General features: G+C 34.5%; 4 protein-coding genes across 5 annotated transcripts; 1 reads left to right on the top strand and 3 right to left on the bottom strand.

The window, feature by feature from the left end:
• The first annotated feature begins 2,850 nt into the window (after nucleotides 1-2,850).
• On the top strand, nucleotides 2,851-10,005 carry LOC105269417 (uncharacterized). Of its 2 annotated transcripts, none has more exons than XM_011309629.1 (3): nucleotides 2,851-3,122; nucleotides 3,750-5,047; nucleotides 9,918-10,005. In XM_011309629.1, exons 1-2 carry the CDS (start codon nucleotides 3,117-3,119, stop codon nucleotides 5,040-5,042), a joined length of 1,299 nt encoding a protein of 432 aa, XP_011307931.1. In that variant the 5' UTR covers nucleotides 2,851-3,116; the 3' UTR covers nucleotides 5,043-5,047; nucleotides 9,918-10,005. The 2 variants fall into 2 exon arrangements, with proteins under 2 accessions (XP_011307931.1, XP_011307930.1); XM_011309628.1 differs by lacking the exon at nucleotides 2,851-3,122 and adding an exon at nucleotides 3,333-3,479.
• LOC105269416 (ejaculatory bulb-specific protein 3) lies at nucleotides 5,057-8,005 on the bottom strand. Its single transcript, XM_011309627.1, has 2 exons — nucleotides 7,751-8,005; nucleotides 5,057-6,154 (listed from the first exon to the last, which is right to left on the bottom strand). Exons 1-2 carry the CDS (start codon nucleotides 7,932-7,934, stop codon nucleotides 5,955-5,957), a joined length of 384 nt encoding a protein of 127 aa, XP_011307929.1. The 5' UTR covers nucleotides 7,935-8,005; the 3' UTR covers nucleotides 5,057-5,954.
• Nucleotides 7,958-12,928, bottom strand: LOC105269419 (DC-STAMP domain-containing protein 1-like). Its single transcript, XM_011309630.1, has 6 exons — nucleotides 12,519-12,928; nucleotides 12,224-12,439; nucleotides 10,716-11,017; nucleotides 9,911-10,098; nucleotides 8,444-9,619; nucleotides 7,958-8,039 (listed from the first exon to the last, which is right to left on the bottom strand). Exons 1-5 carry the CDS (start codon nucleotides 12,807-12,809, stop codon nucleotides 8,448-8,450), a joined length of 2,169 nt encoding a protein of 722 aa, XP_011307932.1. The 5' UTR covers nucleotides 12,810-12,928; the 3' UTR covers nucleotides 7,958-8,039; nucleotides 8,444-8,447.
• A 1,256-nt stretch (nucleotides 12,929-14,184) lies between these two features.
• LOC105269415 (ejaculatory bulb-specific protein 3-like) lies at nucleotides 14,185-15,525 on the bottom strand. Its single transcript, XM_011309626.1, has 2 exons — nucleotides 15,259-15,525; nucleotides 14,185-14,483 (listed from the first exon to the last, which is right to left on the bottom strand). The coding sequence occupies exons 1-2, from the start codon at nucleotides 15,443-15,445 to the stop codon at nucleotides 14,281-14,283; spliced, it is 390 nt and encodes a 129-aa protein (XP_011307928.1). The 5' UTR covers nucleotides 15,446-15,525; the 3' UTR covers nucleotides 14,185-14,280.
• Between the last annotated feature and the right edge of the window lie 2,379 nt (nucleotides 15,526-17,904).

Genomic DNA, 17,904 nt, shown 5'->3' with positions numbered 1-17,904 from the left:
TCAAGCAATTTCCTCCTCTACATAATTTACTGATCAACGAAAATATCATGTTCAACTTATCCACCTTATTTTATTCTCTGAATTTTTCTCCAATGAGTGAATCTCACAGAAAATGCTATGACTGATTCTCATGAATATGTTCTCAAAGAACATTTATCAAATGCAAACGCACGATTTGTTGTAGAGGAGCATGGGGTAATATAGACATTTTTTTATTTAAATAGCAATTAAGACTAACGAATGTCCTCCTCGGATCACAGAATGATAACCTGAAATGATAATTGCCTTGTTAAAAATCATTCAATTGTTATTTGAATGTTGGCTTTGAAAAAAATCAATTTTTTAATTCTTTAACAACGTGATACATTTAGTATTGAGAAAATAGGCTTGCTAAATAAGAGCCAATTACAATTTCAAGGCCATTCGATGATGTATATTATTATTAAGGATTTTTTTGGTATGATTTACGTTTTTCAAATTTTCGGAGAATCCAGCTTGACCGTCTATCAATTGACTTATCGTGGATCAGGTATTTTCTTGGAAAAATAAATGGACAGCGTTTCTCCGTATGAATAGATGGATAATTCCGAATGCTGACTACCAAGCGGACATTCAGAGATTTTATGTCACGCACCTAGTGTGGAAAGAGATAAGAGGGCCACATGTATCACAACGGATACACGGAGAGAAATATTCAATAAAAATTACATGTCTTTGTGGTTGTAGGAAATTTTACGGAACTGTCACGTAATTTTTATCTAATTTCACGGAATTTTTCTGCGGCTTTTCGTGATTTTTATCTGAATTATCTGTGAAAAATTACGATACCGCCACTTAAATTTTTCGAGTCGATTTCGTAATCGGCATACCAACTGAAAATTCCGCAATTTTACTAAATATTTCTCTCCATGTAATTAACTAAGCGTTAACAGGCTCCCAGAAAAAGAACAGAGAGTCAACTCAAGCAGAATAAAAATTCCATAAAACGAACGAAATACACACAGCCATATCTGTTAAACTTGCCGAACAGGAGTTTCCAAAGAGCTGAGTAAGCAGTGATATGAAAAAAGCACGTGATGGGTCCAAGGAATTTCTTGCCCTCTCTGATAGCCCCGCATACCGTGCAGGTACCCCAGTTCTGACCAATAAAAGATACGAACCTCAAAAATCTGCAGCAGTATTTATTAATCATCAAGAGCAGTCCTCATCTTCTACAAGTGATATACCTGCGAATCAGTATCGACATAGAGTTTCTCCAGTACGTTTTCGTTAAGGTTGTTGTCGCGTAGAATTTTTTTTCGACAGTTTTCGTTAAAAATTTTATGGTGAATAGTTTGAAAAATTAGCAACAAAATGAGCCTTTTTCGTTTGCAATTGACCGTTTTGAACTTGAGATATAAATTTTTGAAATTCGAGTGATTTAACACGTGTTTAAATGGAGTTTTGCCGATTAGAATTTTTTAAAAATCAACGGCTCGACAGTTTCAGAAATAAAAAAAAAACGTGGAATATACATCGTGGGAGGAAATACAGAAAAAAAAATCAAATCGATTGACCGTTTGGTTTACGGAATATAATTATCGGAAATTCATAAATTTATATAATTGAAAATAGTTAATATGGAAAATATATAGTTATGCTTTAGCTATCCATGCACAATGCAATCAATCAAGTGAGACTATATACCGCTAAAAGATTGTGTTCTAAACTGGCCCGTTTTACAGCGGATAAACTTTTTACAGAGACTGTCGCGCGACAACAACCTTAAGCAGTAGGGCGCAAGCAATCAACTTGCTATCAACTTAAAACTACCCGATCAAATTTTACTTGGAGCTACCTCAAACCAATTGGATCCACTGCTCCTCATCTCGATCTACCTGCTGGGACGAATTTCCGAATGCGGACCATATTAAGCACAGTTAGATGCGAAAATATGAACGACCAATTTTTTATTTACACCTCATCAACGAATGTCCAAATCTTCCAAATCTGCGTCTACTACACCTCGATTTAATTTTTTTTTTAGAGTTCATTTATCTGGTCGTTTGAGTTTTTACATGGTTTAAAGGTTTAAATCAATTCTGAGTAACAAAATTGCCTTGAAGTAGTTTAGATTTATCAGAATATGTGGTTTGTAGGAGAAACCTCTCGCTATTCATAAATTCCCTTTAGTCTTTATCGGGATTGTGTATGAATGAATTCAAGATATCTGTTTTCCGCATTGCGTTGAACAGGTGGAAAAGTCATTAAATAATGACAAAATCCAAAAACGCTAATTATATTTAACGATAATTAATTTTTTCATGTCAATCCGATAGTAAGCTTGCCAGAAAAATGAAAAAACTTCAATTTTGGCTATATATGAAAATACCCTTAATACTCGTAACAACGATTTTGTGCTGTCTCCACTACTTATTTACTTCGGCTCATAAGTGAATACCTGTTCTTTCTCTTTAGAAGAGATTGTGAGATAACAATGAAGTCGCATTGAACAGCGAATAAATTGGAAAGTGAGGTAGTGAGTGGCGAAGTCATTAATGAGCTCTAATACGTGAAATGTCACGAGTACTTACGAGAATTTCAATAAAATGGTGTCCGAAATAAATTTAAGGTGAGGAGAGAAGGAAAGAAGTTAAGAAGTTGAGTTAGAAGTGGTATGTAAATGTTTATCTGATTGAATTTTTCTGAGTCCTTCTGTTACAGTCTTCGAAAAGTGTTTTCTTTACATTTCAGAATTTTTCTAAAGTCTTTGAGAGTACTGCATTAAGAATCACATAAAATACAAATAAAAACAGATTTTGTCTTTTAAAATATAATTTGCACAGAGCGCGTCGTGTATTCTCCTTATCATTGGCTATTTGCACATTATCATAATTAGCTATTGTCACGTCGATACAGCAATCCCGGATATTGAAACCATTATCAATTTTCTAAATCACGAAACAGCACGCGAGCTCATCAATTTTAGGATTGGGTACTTCCAATATAAAAAAAGTAGTTAAGAAAGTATTTCGAAAATCATTGATTAGCTAATCTAGAATTCTTCAAAATAGAATTTGAAAAATCAAAGACGCATATTAAAACGACTCAATCAAATAAATACTTTTTACAACAAAATGTCGGTGAGTCGGATCTCAGATTTACATATTTTAATGTTAAAATGTGTAAATAATATATTTTATTGCATGTATCGACATCCCTCATACATTTCGAGTATCTTTTTGTTTTTCATCTGATTGAGTTTTCATAGAATTTGCAAAATATTTAGATTTACCTTTTGAATCTGGCGGAGATGGAATGAGAGATCGCATAATACAGTTCTTTAACTAAAAACTTGTGCATTACATCATTAGGCTTGAGATTATTTCATGACGAATAAAAGCTGGTTGTCTTTTTGCCACGAAAAATTGCTGGTATTGTTGAATCTGGAATTCCAATTGTCTAGGGGGCAAATTCTAGGCCAAAACAACCAAGAAGAGGTTAGAAACAGGAATTATCTCGTTTCATCCTAAATACACGAAAATGATAACACTTAAATGATAATAAAAATAATCAAATAAATTAATGACCTTCTGTCTGAATGACGAGAATTAAATAAATGACTGAAGTATTAGTCTTGCTCCGGCTTTTCCTTTTTAATTGCTGACTTGTTTATTCATTTATTCATCCCATGACTATCAAAATATTTCATGCAATCCCTCGCATCGTTAAAATAGACGATCGAGAATTTTTCGCCTTCAATCTTTCAGTTACAGTTGAAAGTGCAAGAAGAGACAGAGAAAAATAATGGGGAAACCGGAGAGTTTCGTTACTTCCTTCCCAACAATGCTGGATCAATTTTATTGAAGATGATCCCGAAGACTCCGCCCTCATCGGCTCAAACGTCACCTGTCATCAAGAAACCCTCACCTCCCATTGTTTCCTCGAAATCCCAGGCTCGTAATTTCATCGACGTGAATTCCTCATTACAAATAGAGATTATTTACGATTGGAACGTTAAGAAAACCTCCAGAAAGTCAAGACGAGTGGAAAATGAACTTCAGGTCGAAAGAATGAAAGATAATCAATCTGCAAAGCAGTCTGTTGAGCTTTCTGCTGGTAATTCAACAAATAATCCCTCAAGTTCAGTTCCATCAGCCAAGAATGCAAAACCTCCTAGAAATTCGTCCAGAAGGAATCAAGAGATTTCGGAGAAGAGACATCATGGTATCCAGTGCTATAAATGTCACGGCTTTGGACATAGATACCTAAACTGTACGAGCACAACAGAAAGACTATTCTGCGTCATTTGTGGCACGTGGGGAGCAGAATTAGCCAATTGTCCCAGACAGGATCAAAGACACACTGATGCGAGATGCAGGGAAGCAGCTGTGAAGTCAAGAATGAGACGTCGCGCTAGACGGCGTGGTAGCATCAATTCTGTTGACCAGAATCAAAAGCATTTGGAGGCAAGCCGAAGAACAATATTGCTCCAACCATCTGCACTTACAATTGCAGAGGTGGTTGGCAGAGTTGCGAAATTACATGCCAAGTCTCAAACATCTACATCATTTTGCTGCCTGTCTGCTCTGGATAAAAGAAGCTCATTGAATCAAACTGCTTTACAAACAAGTGCTGCTACACTGCCTGTCTGCTACCCTGAACCAGCCTGGAGGCTATCAAAAGTTAATGAATCACTCTGCCAAACGATTCCTACATCCTCAGGCTACACTTCCTACCAATCACCAGGACTGTCTGTCCCTTATCATTTAGTTTCCGTAGCCCCTTCAGTAATCACTTCTTCACTGCCCAATCCTCATCCCCATTTTTCCTCAGGACCCTACGGGAATGCCACATGGGACAGGCAATCCAATATTTTGCTCTCCCCAAGCCCTGTGTTCTCACCTCTCGCAAATGCTGAAGATGATGCTGATGTGGCGGCGATTGAAGCACAAGATCGTGAGGATGAGGAGAAAGCGAGGATTGCTCGTTGGCAGGAGCGATTCGAGAGAGATGACACTTGGGATAGTGAACTCCATCTGTGGGATCTGGGAGAGTTGTGAGGAGAGTAAGAATGTTTTTTTTTTTCAGAAAAATAATTATCAGTTCATTAAACTGCAAAAAAGTATTGCTTCCTGGGCATTTGAGCGGTAGATGGTGTAGAGTCAGAATAAGGAAATAATTTTTTCATCACAATGCGCTGAAAAGTAACTGTCAATGTGACTTTCCCGCACATCGCGACGAGATATATCGTTCATAACTAGTGCAGAGAGTTGTTTTTAGCATTTAGGATTATACCATTCGCCTTCGGCTCATCTTATAAAACTCCCACGCGTTAAAAATCACTTCTCAGCACTTGTTACGAAATATACTATTTTCAAGTCATACAAATTCCCTATTACAATTATATTTTCTCTTATTTGACAGTGTCTTCCTTTCTTAACTTCTTAAATTTTACTTAATTTATTTGATTACCCGCGGGTACACCGCGGACTAGTTATAATTCGATAGAGACACATTTAAATGATCATTATTACAGCAAAATATGTGAATCATGAATGACGGAGAAGGAACTGGATAAAGAGAAACAATATTATTTGCTTCATTCATTATTTATAATCTAATACGCAATGCGTCTAGTTTAGAATCAATGATTTATCTATAAAGAGAGAGAATTAATTGATTGCGAAAAAAACGTATAAGAGTTAGAGTTGAAGAGGAAAAAATTACACACTACTGGAGATAAAGCTGTTTTATATGTTCGATAATGAAATAATAGGAATGGATGCAACTAAGGGGAGGAGAGGCTGCTGTTTGAATAACAATTGTATATGATTTGTGATATTGCATCAACATACGTCAGTGAATCATGCTTGAAGAGAAAAAAATACGAGTGGAAAAATTTAAAGAAGATAGAGAATAGGATTTGATTTGTGAGGTAGGGGTCATTTTGCGCACGTCGTAGATTGATTATTTCAAACAGCCACTGTAGATGTTTCAATGTCGACTCCAAGGTAGTTTCTCCGGTAGTTACCGTGAGGATCGTATTTTTTTTCCAGTTTCATCCAGTCGTCAATTCTGTTGTCAATCAGGTGATGATAAAATTTTTCTGCCATTGTCTTCTGGGCCTCGCTGCAACTAGCACAGCCTGTCTCCAATGCATCTGGTAAATTCCCTATGGTGTTCGAAATAAATTTGCAGCATTAGAAAATTACACTTGAAATTCCAAGGAATACATTAATTTTTAACAATGATTCATTCACACAGAATGTATTTTTATTGTTTAAAAATTTGTTAATTTCTTGATTATTTGATGTGATGTTTCTTTTCAATTTCTATACGATAATGCAAATTACCGAAAATAGTGGAAGTTCATGGGATTGTTTTCCTAAATACTCAATTTATAAAAAATTAATTTAAGGCGGGGGGAAGTATCCATCGAATGTTATCTTTCGTTTAAATTTGATCTTTTTAGCCTAAAACACATGAAAATTCGGGATCAAATTTGTGTTGCGGGAGCTACTCGAATGGTTATAAAAAAATAATAAAAAAAAAGAGGAAAAATTGTTGAAGGGCGCTAAAGAGCGATATTGTTTAAAAGGGATCTTCCAAGCTTACAAAAAAATAATAAAAATTACGCAGCTTACCATTGCTCTCCGGAAGATTGAGTGACAGCTAGATGCAATAGTAAGCTACATATTTTTTACTATTTTTTAGCAAACTTGGTAAATTCCTTTTAAATAATATCGATCTTTAACACCCTTTAATAATTTTTCCTCTTTCTTTTCATTATTTTTTCATGTTCATCATTCAAGTGCTTCCCGTAACACAAAATAGATCCCAAACTTTAATGTATTTTAGGTTAAAAAGATAAAATTTAAACAAAAGTCGACGTTCGATAGATAGGCCAGCCGGGCCTTAATAGATAATATTAAATATTCGTAACTGATTTGAAATTCTAATCGCCTTCGAAATATCGATCATTGTTTTATGTGAAAAATTCAACGTTTTTGATTATTGAATATAATTGAGAACGTTTGAACCATTCGATCGAAAATTACAATTTTAGGAGATTAATATTATTTACTTCCCAATTAAAAATTCAAGACACTGATAATTTAATCCGGGTCACCGCAATTTCGAAAAATTCTTCAAATTTCAGCCTGTTTTATAATTCAATGCAGGAGATCAGAAAACTGGATTTCTGAAAAAATATCATGTAATTTCAAATTTCAATGTAATTTTTGATATCCAAATTGTTTGAATTTTCCATAAAAATATGAATATTTAGTACCAAATCGTGACGAATTTAAATTAGATTCGAACATTAAAGGATTTACATAACAATAGTCAACGAATAATTACACTAAATATTGCTTACCCCTGATTTTTAAAAACAAAATTCCAAATTTTCAATTGCAAATCTCTTCGAAACTATGGTATTAACATAACACGATAAAAATTGAAAAAATTATACTAGAAAATTTAACCAAAGATTTACAACAATGTAATAATTCTGAACTTCATTTAAAAATCTCTAACGATCAATCAATCAAGCAGCACAGACATTGATGAATTCGACAATTAATCCATCTCCTTTGAATGATCTCCGAGAATTCCAACGGTTATGCGAAGCTCCGAAAAATTAATGACCAACAATTTATAAATGAAAGGCCGAAAATGAGTTCTTGGGATTTGAAGAAAGGACACCGTGATGAAATTCCTGCAGCATGACGCCAATAATCCCCACCCCCATAATCATTAAACTTACTTTTGAATTCACTTCCGTCGGGTGTGCATGGTTTTTCATCCATCAAGCAATGGATATAATTCTTCAGTAGTCTATCATTCGTGATAATCGAGTCAATGTCCAATTTATCGTATTTCGTGGTGTACATTGGCCTTTCCTCGGCAAGAGCCACGGCGATTAACAGAAAAAATATGAGGCGCCTCATCGTCGTTATCTTACAAGTGATTTCCAACTTCTGGATCACTCCGACCCTTCGGGGAATACCTTATATCTTCAAAGAATACTCATTAACTGCACGATACGGTTACAACTGTAAAGAAAAATTGCAATTTCATGTGAGCACGAGATTCAAGTGATTTACTACTATTAATACACAATGTCCTTCATGCCCGTGGCTTGGAATTCGAATGCATTTCAATGCATTCAGAATGCATTGAAATAAACAAATATTTTCCTTCAAATTTCTATCATTTTTTCGAATAACTAATTCATTTTCCGCCTTCTTCAATTGTCCATAGCTTCAGCTTCAATTCTATTTGACATCAATTAATCATCGGTTGCCAACTAAAAATATTAAATTGCCCTATTCAAATTTATTTAATTTATCTTTGAGAACCAATTGATCATTGAACGATAATCGTCTAATTTACATCGAAACAAATGATAAAGCCTTTAGTCTTTCGATACGAGGGATTCCCAAATAGAAATCCTCACCTTATCACTCAATCTGGGTGTCATAGTCCTCTTCCTCCTCATCATCAGTTTCCCCTGGCATGCATGCTAAACAAACTTCTCCCATGTCCCTCCAGCATTCCCAGCAGTGGATGAACTCACACCCTGGTGTCTCGCACCTTCGAAAAGTTTCCTTCCTTCCCTCAGGTTCACCACAGATCAGACACTTCAGCCTGGCGAAGGCAAAGAATTTCAGCCATCCACACCATGTGGGTGACCTGAGCCTCAATGCCACCCATGGATCCATGTCCCTCTCCAACAAACTTGCTCTCACCAATGCTCTCACCTTGACCTTCATAAACCTGAAGTAGCCTAATCTTCTCCTCAATGTCTCATTATAAAGATACAATACTCGTCTCTTCTCTCGTTTTCTGTAGAAAAATGAACATATCAATCTTCTCAAACGTTGTGTGTAGGCTGCGACGAAGAGCATAATCCAGATAGCAGTGTAGGTTCCATATATCTTCAGGAGGATATAATTTGATAGCTCTGAAGGACGGGGAAGACATGCAGCATTCGTTACCACCATTTTTATCCTCTTTTTTACGTTGAACCCCTTTACGACGCTTCTTATGAGTGAAGCTATGACTCCAGTTCCCTTGACATCGACATTCAGGTCGTGATGACCTGATTGAGTGAATTCCATGTGTCCATGTCTTCGAATGAGGTCTAGAGTCTCGAAGAAGAGACGATCGAGGAGAACGAATGTCGTTGCTGTGACCATTTCTAGGATTAGCTTCACTGTCTGGCCGATCAAGTTTTTCTTCTCGATTTTTCCTTGTTTCAGGCGATATGGATCAACGAACTTTTGGAGCTCAACCTTCTTCAGGGGCAAAATGACAGCACTACCTCGGTACCTGCGACGTGCGTCAATTTTACGGAAATAGGAAGTTATGTAGTGGTTATCATGCTCGATGTCGGTGAGGTAACGGTCATGGTAGTCTTGAGCGCTGAGAATTATTTTGAGGAAGACAAAGGCTAGACAGCGTTTAAGGAGAGTCATTACTGTATCAAAGAAGTGCCGGCGGATGTTGAAGTCATGGAGGACCGCTTTGGCGGTATCTCCTGCATCGCGAAGGTCCAGGATTAGGGGCGCGTTTTTGAGTTTGTATTGTAAACGAGCGTCTTTGAAACCGGAGCTCAGGGAGTCTCTGGTATCTGAGAAGGGGTGAAATTCAAAGAAATATAGTGAGAGAAAAAGTTCAATTAAAATTATGTCCCTGTGCTGTACAGATCGTTCAGAAAAACTAACTGCTTCACTACCTTTTTATTACGGAACTATTAGGTAATTTTTATTAGGTAAAGGCTTGGAGTGTATAATTTGGAAAATCAAAGACATTCTGATTCTACAGATTTGAGGCCACAATTTCGACACGGCTGGAAATTCCGGAGGATTAATTAAGCCTTTGATTTATTTCATCAAGTTAATATATTTTATGTTTTTTTTACCTTTCAGACTTGCATATCCTTCACCAATGCCGACATCAACTTTTCCCTCGGGATTGCAGATGCTGGAGCCTCCGAGAGCTTGAACTATGTTGCAAACAAATGTCAATTTCATCGGCCAACATAACAACCAAGCAGCCAGCCAAGTCACTGTATCATAACATTTATTGTAAGCATCCGCGAATCCTTCTCTACAAAAATCATTGAAACTCAAATTTTAAAGATGTATTCAAAAAAATATATACAGAAATATATCTTCGGAGTATGTCATATGAATTATTTCAAATTTCAAAAATTCTCCGATTACACAAGAACGACTAAATGGCCTCAACATTTTCTAAAGACCATTTTTTTCATGGTTCTATGGAAAATTTATTGAAATTTCCGTCATAAAGTCATTTGAATTTTCAATTATGTGAGTTCGAATTCAATTTCGATCTCAAATGGTTACAGAATGTCTAATTTATCTTGAAATTTCTATAAATTCAATGTTTTCATTTTAAATGATAATTGATTTTTCAATGAAAGCTTGAATTTTCAGACTCATCGTGAGAATTCAGTATTAAATACAAAAAAAATTTCTGAATGGATTGAAAATTCAGGGAAATCATTTATAATTTATCATTTACTGCTTGAATTTTGGTTGCGGCAAATTTTACTTTTATAGTCAGATAACTTGGGCATTAAACTATCTAAATACTCAATAATTTAAGCAGTGAACCAAGAAAAACGCCAAATTAAATAATATTAAATATAATGATAATTTACAATGACGGTTTATATTTATTATCAAATCTAAAAAAATTACCGGCAACGCTCAGAACCTCTGCTCAACTGCTCCTCACACCTAACTTCTATTTTCTCTCGATACTTAGCCTCATAAATATCCCCTTGCGATTTGGCATTTTCCAATTCTTTCTCGTGTTTGCGTTCAATCTCATCACTCCTCTTAGTGTCACCCTGCAACTCGTCGAGATAATCGTTTTCCTCTTTAAGTCTTTTCATCTCTTCCTCGCCCTCAATCTCCTCCACAATAGGACCGATCAGATCTCTTACAGATGACAACGTGTCTTTCACTTCATTGATGTTATCCTTCATCCCTAGCATCGCCTATTAATACAATTAAATTTGCAGAGTTACTCACAATTAGTTATGATTTTTCCTACAATTGATCTTGTGTCTCAGCTTAAAGTTAATTTGCAGAGACAGTGATTCGATCTTTTAGTGAAACGAGAATTACGTTGAAATTTCATCAAAACTGGTGTTGAAAAATAAAAACGAGAATATGGTGTCCTTTGGTGCTACGATGATGTATATTTTTTACCACGCTGTGTAAAGTGAGATTTTACGCCCGATCTGAAATTTGTGCCATTTTATTCTAATGTACGAGAGAGCTGGGCAAAATGGAACACTTGCGGAAAAGCACTTGTAACGCATTCCCAGTCATTTTTCTTTTCGCCAAAAAAATGTTGGATACTGTTTAAAAGTTTCCCAATGTTTATTGCGATTTTAATTTTTTCTTTTGATTATACTGTTGTTTCCTTACTTTTTCTATTTGTCAACATTCTCTAAAAATATGCCATCTAAGTTCAATCGCTAATTTTTTACTTCTGATCATGAAATTCCTTATTTGGGAATTTACCATTTTTTTGTCAATCATTATAATGAAATTCTGGAATAATTGAAATGTCCAATAATGGATTCTTACGATCGTTTTTTCCCTTTTCTCTCCCATTGAATTTTTCCACTTTGTCCCCGCGTCCCGTTTTGCCAGGATGTCCCATTTTGCCCGGGCCTGCTCTACTATTTCGGAATATCTCCGCGAGTTGATGTCGTTCAGTTCGTTTTTGTGCACGGAGTGCGTAAAAGTCAAGGTCGTGTTCAAAGTGAATCTCGAGTGCCAATAGCCTTATTACGTGCATGACAATTCACTTTAGACAAGACCTCAAGTCATGAAGTAAATAAATCAAGTAAATAAATTTAGAAAAATTTCTTTCGACTAAAGTAATGAACTGATGAACCTTGTCGCAGACTCTTAATTAATTTATCCTAATCCAATCTCGAGCCATGTATTCTGATTGTAATTCTCATAGCATTGTTAAGTTCTTCGTTGTGCTTGCGAACAAGATTTCGCAGATTAGTATAAAAACTACGAGAGTCTGGGCTAATGGCGACCTGGTTTGATGTAAATTATAGTACATAAGAGTCTTGAACATGGAAAAATATCAAAAGTTAAGAATGGACGAGTTTTCAACGGTTGTCTGTATTACCCCAGACTCCTCAGAGAATAGTAATTTTCAGTATTTTTTAAAAAACCTGTTGAACGGGCTTGAACATTAGATCAAAGCGGGTCTTGGTGAGGTTGTAGGTGAGTTGAGCGGTACATGCAAATGTTCGAACCACTTCTTTTCCATTGTAAGTTAGATTAAAGATCGGTCCTGCTATCACGAAGCCAAGGACCAGAGCTTTCAGCATACTCCGACCTGACCTTCCAAAAAAAGCTGGAATTGTGAGAACACAAACGCATCTCACCTGTTCAATCAATGCGGAATGCATAATTAGATGTTAAATGAGCAAAACTAATTGTACTCTCAATTGTCAGTACAATTACCTGAATTGATGAAGCACAACCAGCTGAGAGCATAACGATGACAATTGCCCCAAGTCCAAGAGTTGTGTATGGATCAAAGGCTAGATCAAGTATAATGGTCACATAGAAAAATATTCCTAATGTGAGTCCAAGAAAAAATCCTATAACGGCTCTGATCTTTGGATGTGTTCCAATGGGATCAAAACACACGTGATACAATGATGGACAGCATTTTAAATATGAAATAAGTATAGCCTCGTGCCGTTTCTCTACGAATCGACCGAATCGATTCATGTTCGCCAATCCTGGCATTTTTCTCCGCAAAATATAATAACCACGATAATATAAATTATTCAAGATGCGACTAATAACTTTCTAGAAAAAAAACTGATATTATTAAATGAAATCATGAATTGTTCATGGAATTAAGAAAAAACATTCTATATACAACTATTCATTTTGATATCCTTGTTCTTTTGTTTCTCTGACTGTTTCAATCTTCAGGGCTATTTAATCACTCCTGTTTCTTGGTATTAGAGTGAAATTGATGAAGGATTTTGTAAGAACTGGTGGGCATTACTTTGCATGTAATTGCACCGAATTAGTTGAATGTTGATAAAAAATTCAATATTACACATTTTTTCTATAATTCTTATTTCCTCTCTGTTAGTTTGGATTAGATTCTTGATGAATTTGTAAGTTTGGAATTTGTGGAAATAAGATTCATGAGTATTGGCCAAGATAACAAATGTTGTTATGGACTATATTTAAGCAAAATTACTATTTTCAATATATCATTATATCATTATATCAATATATAATAATATCATTATATCAATATATAATAATATCATTATATCAATATATAATAATATCATTGATAACTCTTGATCAAATCAATAGAATTGAAGAAATCAAGTTGCATTATGAAGAACTTGTTGAGGACTTTGCAATGGCAGGTAATATATCTCTGCAAATTCCGTCGAATGCTAAGATAATTAGCAATAAACGATTTTAAAGTGTGATATAACGGTGAAAAATGGGACTCAATCAGATATAACTGATGTCATCACAAAGATTAAAGAGTTTTCTCCACAATGGTATATAAGTATTCATATTTATTTGCTTTGGAAACAGAAAAATTGAATCAAAGTGGAAATTTAGGTAAGACATGAATATCACATTTTCCTGTTTAAATTGCAATAACTGTAGAAAAAAAAATGGGAATAAATCTTGTATTTTTTTGAAGCTTATGCAATGCGCTTTCAATTGACTCAATACAAAAGGAGAGGATTTATTCCAAAATCGAATTGTCAAAAAAGAAGCGTTACGAACACCGATCTTTTCCTTCCGGTTTTAAATCTGATAATAGAATTTGAAATTCATTGAAAAGCAGAATTTTTATGGGAAAACTATTGTAAATAAAGTAAATTGAATTTACGGAATGGACCAAGTGAATTAGGTAAACGGCTGTAATTAAAAATTATTTAAAATTGCAAGCTCAACATTATTTTTGAGGGGCAGCGATTTTTTTCTCTTCGTATTCTCTACGCGAATCATAAAAATTAACATCCCAAAAAACTGATTTTCCATATTCATAATTTCCCGATCCTCATTCACAATTATAAATTCTGAGTAAAGCCTGATAATTGAGTCAACCACAAAAAAGAAAGAAGAAAATCACTTGTTAATTCCTGAGATGTAAATTTATTCTTATTAATTACATTATTTAGCCGTCAATTCTACAAGAGGTGTCACAAAATAATGATTAAAATCGTGAAATTTAGGTATCGATGGTGAACCCTTCAGCTATTGCCTCGTCTTCGTATTTTTGAACATATTTTTTTTCTGGATCGTATTTTTCTACTACATTTTTCCAATGCACCGGTTTATTCCGCACTACAAATTTCAACACTTTTTGCGAACGCACTTTTTGTGCATCAGTGCATTTTGCGCATTCAGTCTCCAAAGCGTCAGGAAGAATACCTGGAAGATAATGCAATGCATTTAAATTATATACAATGGAGAATATTACGTGAATATTTATAGATCTTTTCTCTATTTACCTAGATCTATTTACTTATATCTAGAAACTTCTAACTTCATAGTTTCCAAGAATTAATATCTTACCCTAAGAAAAGAAAAGGTTATGGCAAAGGAGTTTCGATTTTTCGTGAATATCAGAACACTTCTGTTACAAAGTGGTAAACTAGGATAGGTGGGGTTTTTTCGAAACTAGTTTTTACCCGATTCCTCGGAATGGAAGGAAGATACTGATATTTTCATAGAGACCTGGTTTTTAGCTCTCGTCTTTCTCTAAAAAAAATGTTTATGCTAATAATTCATCATGATCCTTCAATTTTGAGGTATTGGACGAAAACTGGTCGTGAAAAAAATGGACGTACCGTAGTTTACCACTTCGATACTGCATTTCTTAATGACAAAAAGGCCGTGGCTAGAAACGACTCATTGAATCAATTTTCAAATTGTTTTTTAGATTCAATTCTACAATATTGTTATCACGAACCACAAGACTAATAACAAAATGACGCGGTTAAACAGATAAATCATGCGGTTCTGAATCATAAATTACGACTCAAACCTGGAAATTCATGAATTATAAATTCGAGTTAATTAACGGTTTTCATTTTGTAATTTACGTTTATACAATTATAATTAAATATCTAGGAAACATCATAATAGATGATATACGTATAGAATAATTAAGCTATAAAATATTGTCGAATTCAATGGTACATACGTCTTAGCTCTTTTCCCTCAGGAGTGCAATTTCCCTTCTCCAATAAACAGTTGACGTAATTAGTTAAGATTCGATCATTGTTCAAAATTTCATCCACATTAATGGTATCCCATTTGGAGGAGTAAGTCTCAGGTCTAGCCGAAATTACAGCTAGGCAAGAGAATAGCACAAATACAGCGATTTTCATACTGACAACTGGAATGTAAACACGAAAACCAAACAATCGATGTCTTCTCTGTGTATCAATGCTCAAGATCTGATGACTGGTGTTTCATGTAGCTTTTTATATACCCTGTGACGAGGACTTTGATTGCGTAAGAGTCCTGTGGATGTTTAATGCAGAGGTGGGAAAAAGTGAATAGAGTAAACTCCACCTTCACCTTTGAAATCATCATAACTATCTAGTTAGGAAGATACTGAATTATCAGGTAATATAAACATTCTGCTGAAGGAATTCATTGTTTTATTCACGGCTGCCTTGATGGCATTCTTCACTTCCGTTGCTGTAGTAATTAATCATTTATTTATAATCTACACCATTATATCAACATTTCAATTTTACTAGGAAGGTAATTTTTCGATTAAAAATTCAAATAATCGAGGAATTAATGGAAACTAAATTTCAGTTTAGTTATTTCATGAAAATTTATAGACATGTCAAAAATTTAAATTTTATTGTCAATTCACAACTATTTCTTATGAAGAAATTCATATGGGAATTCCTAGAAAAGATTCTGTACGAGATTGTATTTTGGAGAAAGTAAAATTTGATAAAAGGTGTTAAGAAAAACTGCAAATTAGAGCTACATTATTAATCTTCATGTAAATAATCAGGTGCGTAATTAGTTTCGTCAATTTAATAATAATATACTGTCTCTCAATGAAAATTCGGTAAAATCAATTGTTGGACTAATTGCATGTTGAAAAATAATGTTCATTTACCATTTCTGAGTTAAAATGTTCAATAAATCTACCAAAGACTTTGTTCAGTGCCTCAGAATTACTTTATTTTCATTCGTAGAGCCCGGAGGAGGGACTTCTAGGAATCTATTGAAGAATTGCATTCTAGAGATCATAGAGGATATGAAGGTGAATTTCGAGGAAATTCTTGAGGATTTCTACAGAAAAGAAGACACAATTAAATATCATTATCATCATTACTTGTATTTTCAGTCTGTGCATACAGGTAAATAATGAAATCACGGTGATTATTTTGAATTTCCTATTTTTGTTCCGCCAGAAATTCAAAGGAATATTTTAGGAATATCAAATAAAAACTACTGGTGACATGGCAAAATTGAATTTCTTCAAAATAAATACAAATATTTTAATAAATTTACATCTTCATTGGGTTTATTTCAATTAAGTTGAGTATTCGTCTTTTTTTATGAACCTGAAGTTAGAAAATTTTGGTGATTGACTCAACTCTAGGGGTTGTTCCATACGTGAGATATGGAGTGTTGAAGTTTTTTTGTTTTTTTTTTAAATTCCGAATTACGAAGAGGAGAAATAAAAAAAAAGGAATTCCCATTTAGATTTTGGGAAACCGAAGTCAGAGAATTTGGTTCCATGATATTGTGATGGGCGGCGTCGGAGATATTCCATGCTGAACATTTTTTTAATTCGATTTATTGTTATAAAAAAAGAAAAATTATTAATTGAAAAAAAGTGAGGCAATTCCCACCTAGAGAAAGGTTTTCTGAATACACCGATTTTTTTTTTTTATATCTTCACTTTTCACAGAGATATTCTCTGCAAAAGGCTGGTATATGAAAAGTGCAGCTAATTTCAAGTTCATCTTTTTTTCTATTTTATTATTTCCCACCTATTTATTTTTCGATTTTTATACGCCCCCCTCCCATTTTTCCAGCTTTTTCCAATGGTTCAAGTATTTTGTAGATAATGTCATTACTTTGTAGACAATTTCTCAAATCACATTTCAAATCTTATTTATGAACACATATCTAGAGTCTCGTCACAACTGAAAAAAAATATTGATATGCATGGTTTGATGCACAAATTAAGTACTAACTCGTAAAACATAGAGTGATTCATTCCTTTTTGTTCACGTTGATGGTTCAATGAAAGACGTCATTACCCGACTTTTCTGCAGAATTATGCAGATCGTAAAAGATCACCATTCAAAATAATCGTTAGCTGATCAGCAATGATAATTCCTGTGTTGGGTATTAATTCCTGTATAAGAAATTAAGTAATTTAGCTGATTCTATTGATTCTTCTGGAATTTAGAGGCCAATGCATAATTTTAATTGAAGGCATTCCCATTTTAGACGTTCAATTTTTTGTAATTATTTATTTAATGAAAAACTGTAAAAAAATCAGAAATTTTGCTTTAATTTAATTAAGAAGATGCTACTATGAGCTTTCAACCTCAGGATTCGTTATTTATTATTTTTGTGAATTGTGAAATAATTAATAAAAAATACCGACCTGCGGTGGCCGAGCGGTTAGAGCGTAGGGGGTTGGCACATGAGATTCGTGGGTTCGATTCCTAGTCGGGGAAATGCCAGGGGTTTTTTTAGAGATAGAATTCGCTCCAACTTGCCCAGGTTTTCATCGTACGAGCGGTAGTCTCGAAAGGGACGACTGTACCTGGCCAAGGTTGTTTCCCATGAGGTTTTCCCT

The sequence above is a fragment of the Fopius arisanus genome, unplaced genomic scaffold (genome assembly GCF_000806365.1).
Source record: "Fopius arisanus strain USDA-PBARC FA_bdor unplaced genomic scaffold, ASM80636v1 scaffold00069, whole genome shotgun sequence".
NCBI classification, from domain to species: domain Eukaryota; kingdom Metazoa; phylum Arthropoda; class Insecta; order Hymenoptera; family Braconidae; genus Fopius; species Fopius arisanus.
The sequence above is the reverse complement of the archived record's forward strand: the minus strand, read 5'-3'. Positions and strand labels throughout refer to the sequence as shown.

What these genes read in the sequence shown, in the direction of transcription:
- LOC105269416 (XM_011309627.1), bottom strand. Translation starts at nt 7,934, where the DNA reads ATGAGGCGCCTCATATTTTTTCTGTTAATCGCCGTGGCTCTTGCCGAG. An exon ending in CGACGGAAGTGAATTCAAAA is followed by an intron (nt 6,155 to 7,750) that starts GTAAGTTTAATG and finishes CGAACACCATAG; the next exon opens with GGAATTTACCAGATGCATTG.
- LOC105269419 (XM_011309630.1), bottom strand. Translation starts at nt 12,809, where the DNA reads ATGCCAGGATTGGCGAACATGAATCGATTCGGTCGATTCGTAGAGAAA. An exon ending in GTTGTGCTTCATCAATTCAG is followed by an intron (nt 12,440 to 12,518) that starts GTAATTGTACTG and finishes TTGATTGAACAG; the next exon opens with GTGAGATGCGTTTGTGTTCT. An exon ending in TGTTCAAGCCCGTTCAACAG is followed by an intron (nt 11,018 to 12,223) that starts GTTTTTTAAAAA and finishes TTGTATTAATAG; the next exon opens with GCGATGCTAGGGATGAAGGA.
- LOC105269417 (XM_011309628.1), top strand. Translation starts at nt 3,369, where the DNA reads ATGACGAATAAAAGCTGGTTGTCTTTTTGCCACGAAAAATTGCTGGTA. An exon ending in GCCAAAACAACCAAGAAGAG is followed by an intron (nt 3,480 to 3,749) that starts GTTAGAAACAGG and finishes TCAATCTTTCAG; the next exon opens with TTACAGTTGAAAGTGCAAGA.
- LOC105269415 (XM_011309626.1), bottom strand. Translation starts at nt 15,445, where the DNA reads ATGAAAATCGCTGTATTTGTGCTATTCTCTTGCCTAGCTGTAATTTCG. An exon ending in TGAGGGAAAAGAGCTAAGAC is followed by an intron (nt 14,484 to 15,258) that starts GTATGTACCATT and finishes ATTATCTTCCAG; the next exon opens with GTATTCTTCCTGACGCTTTG.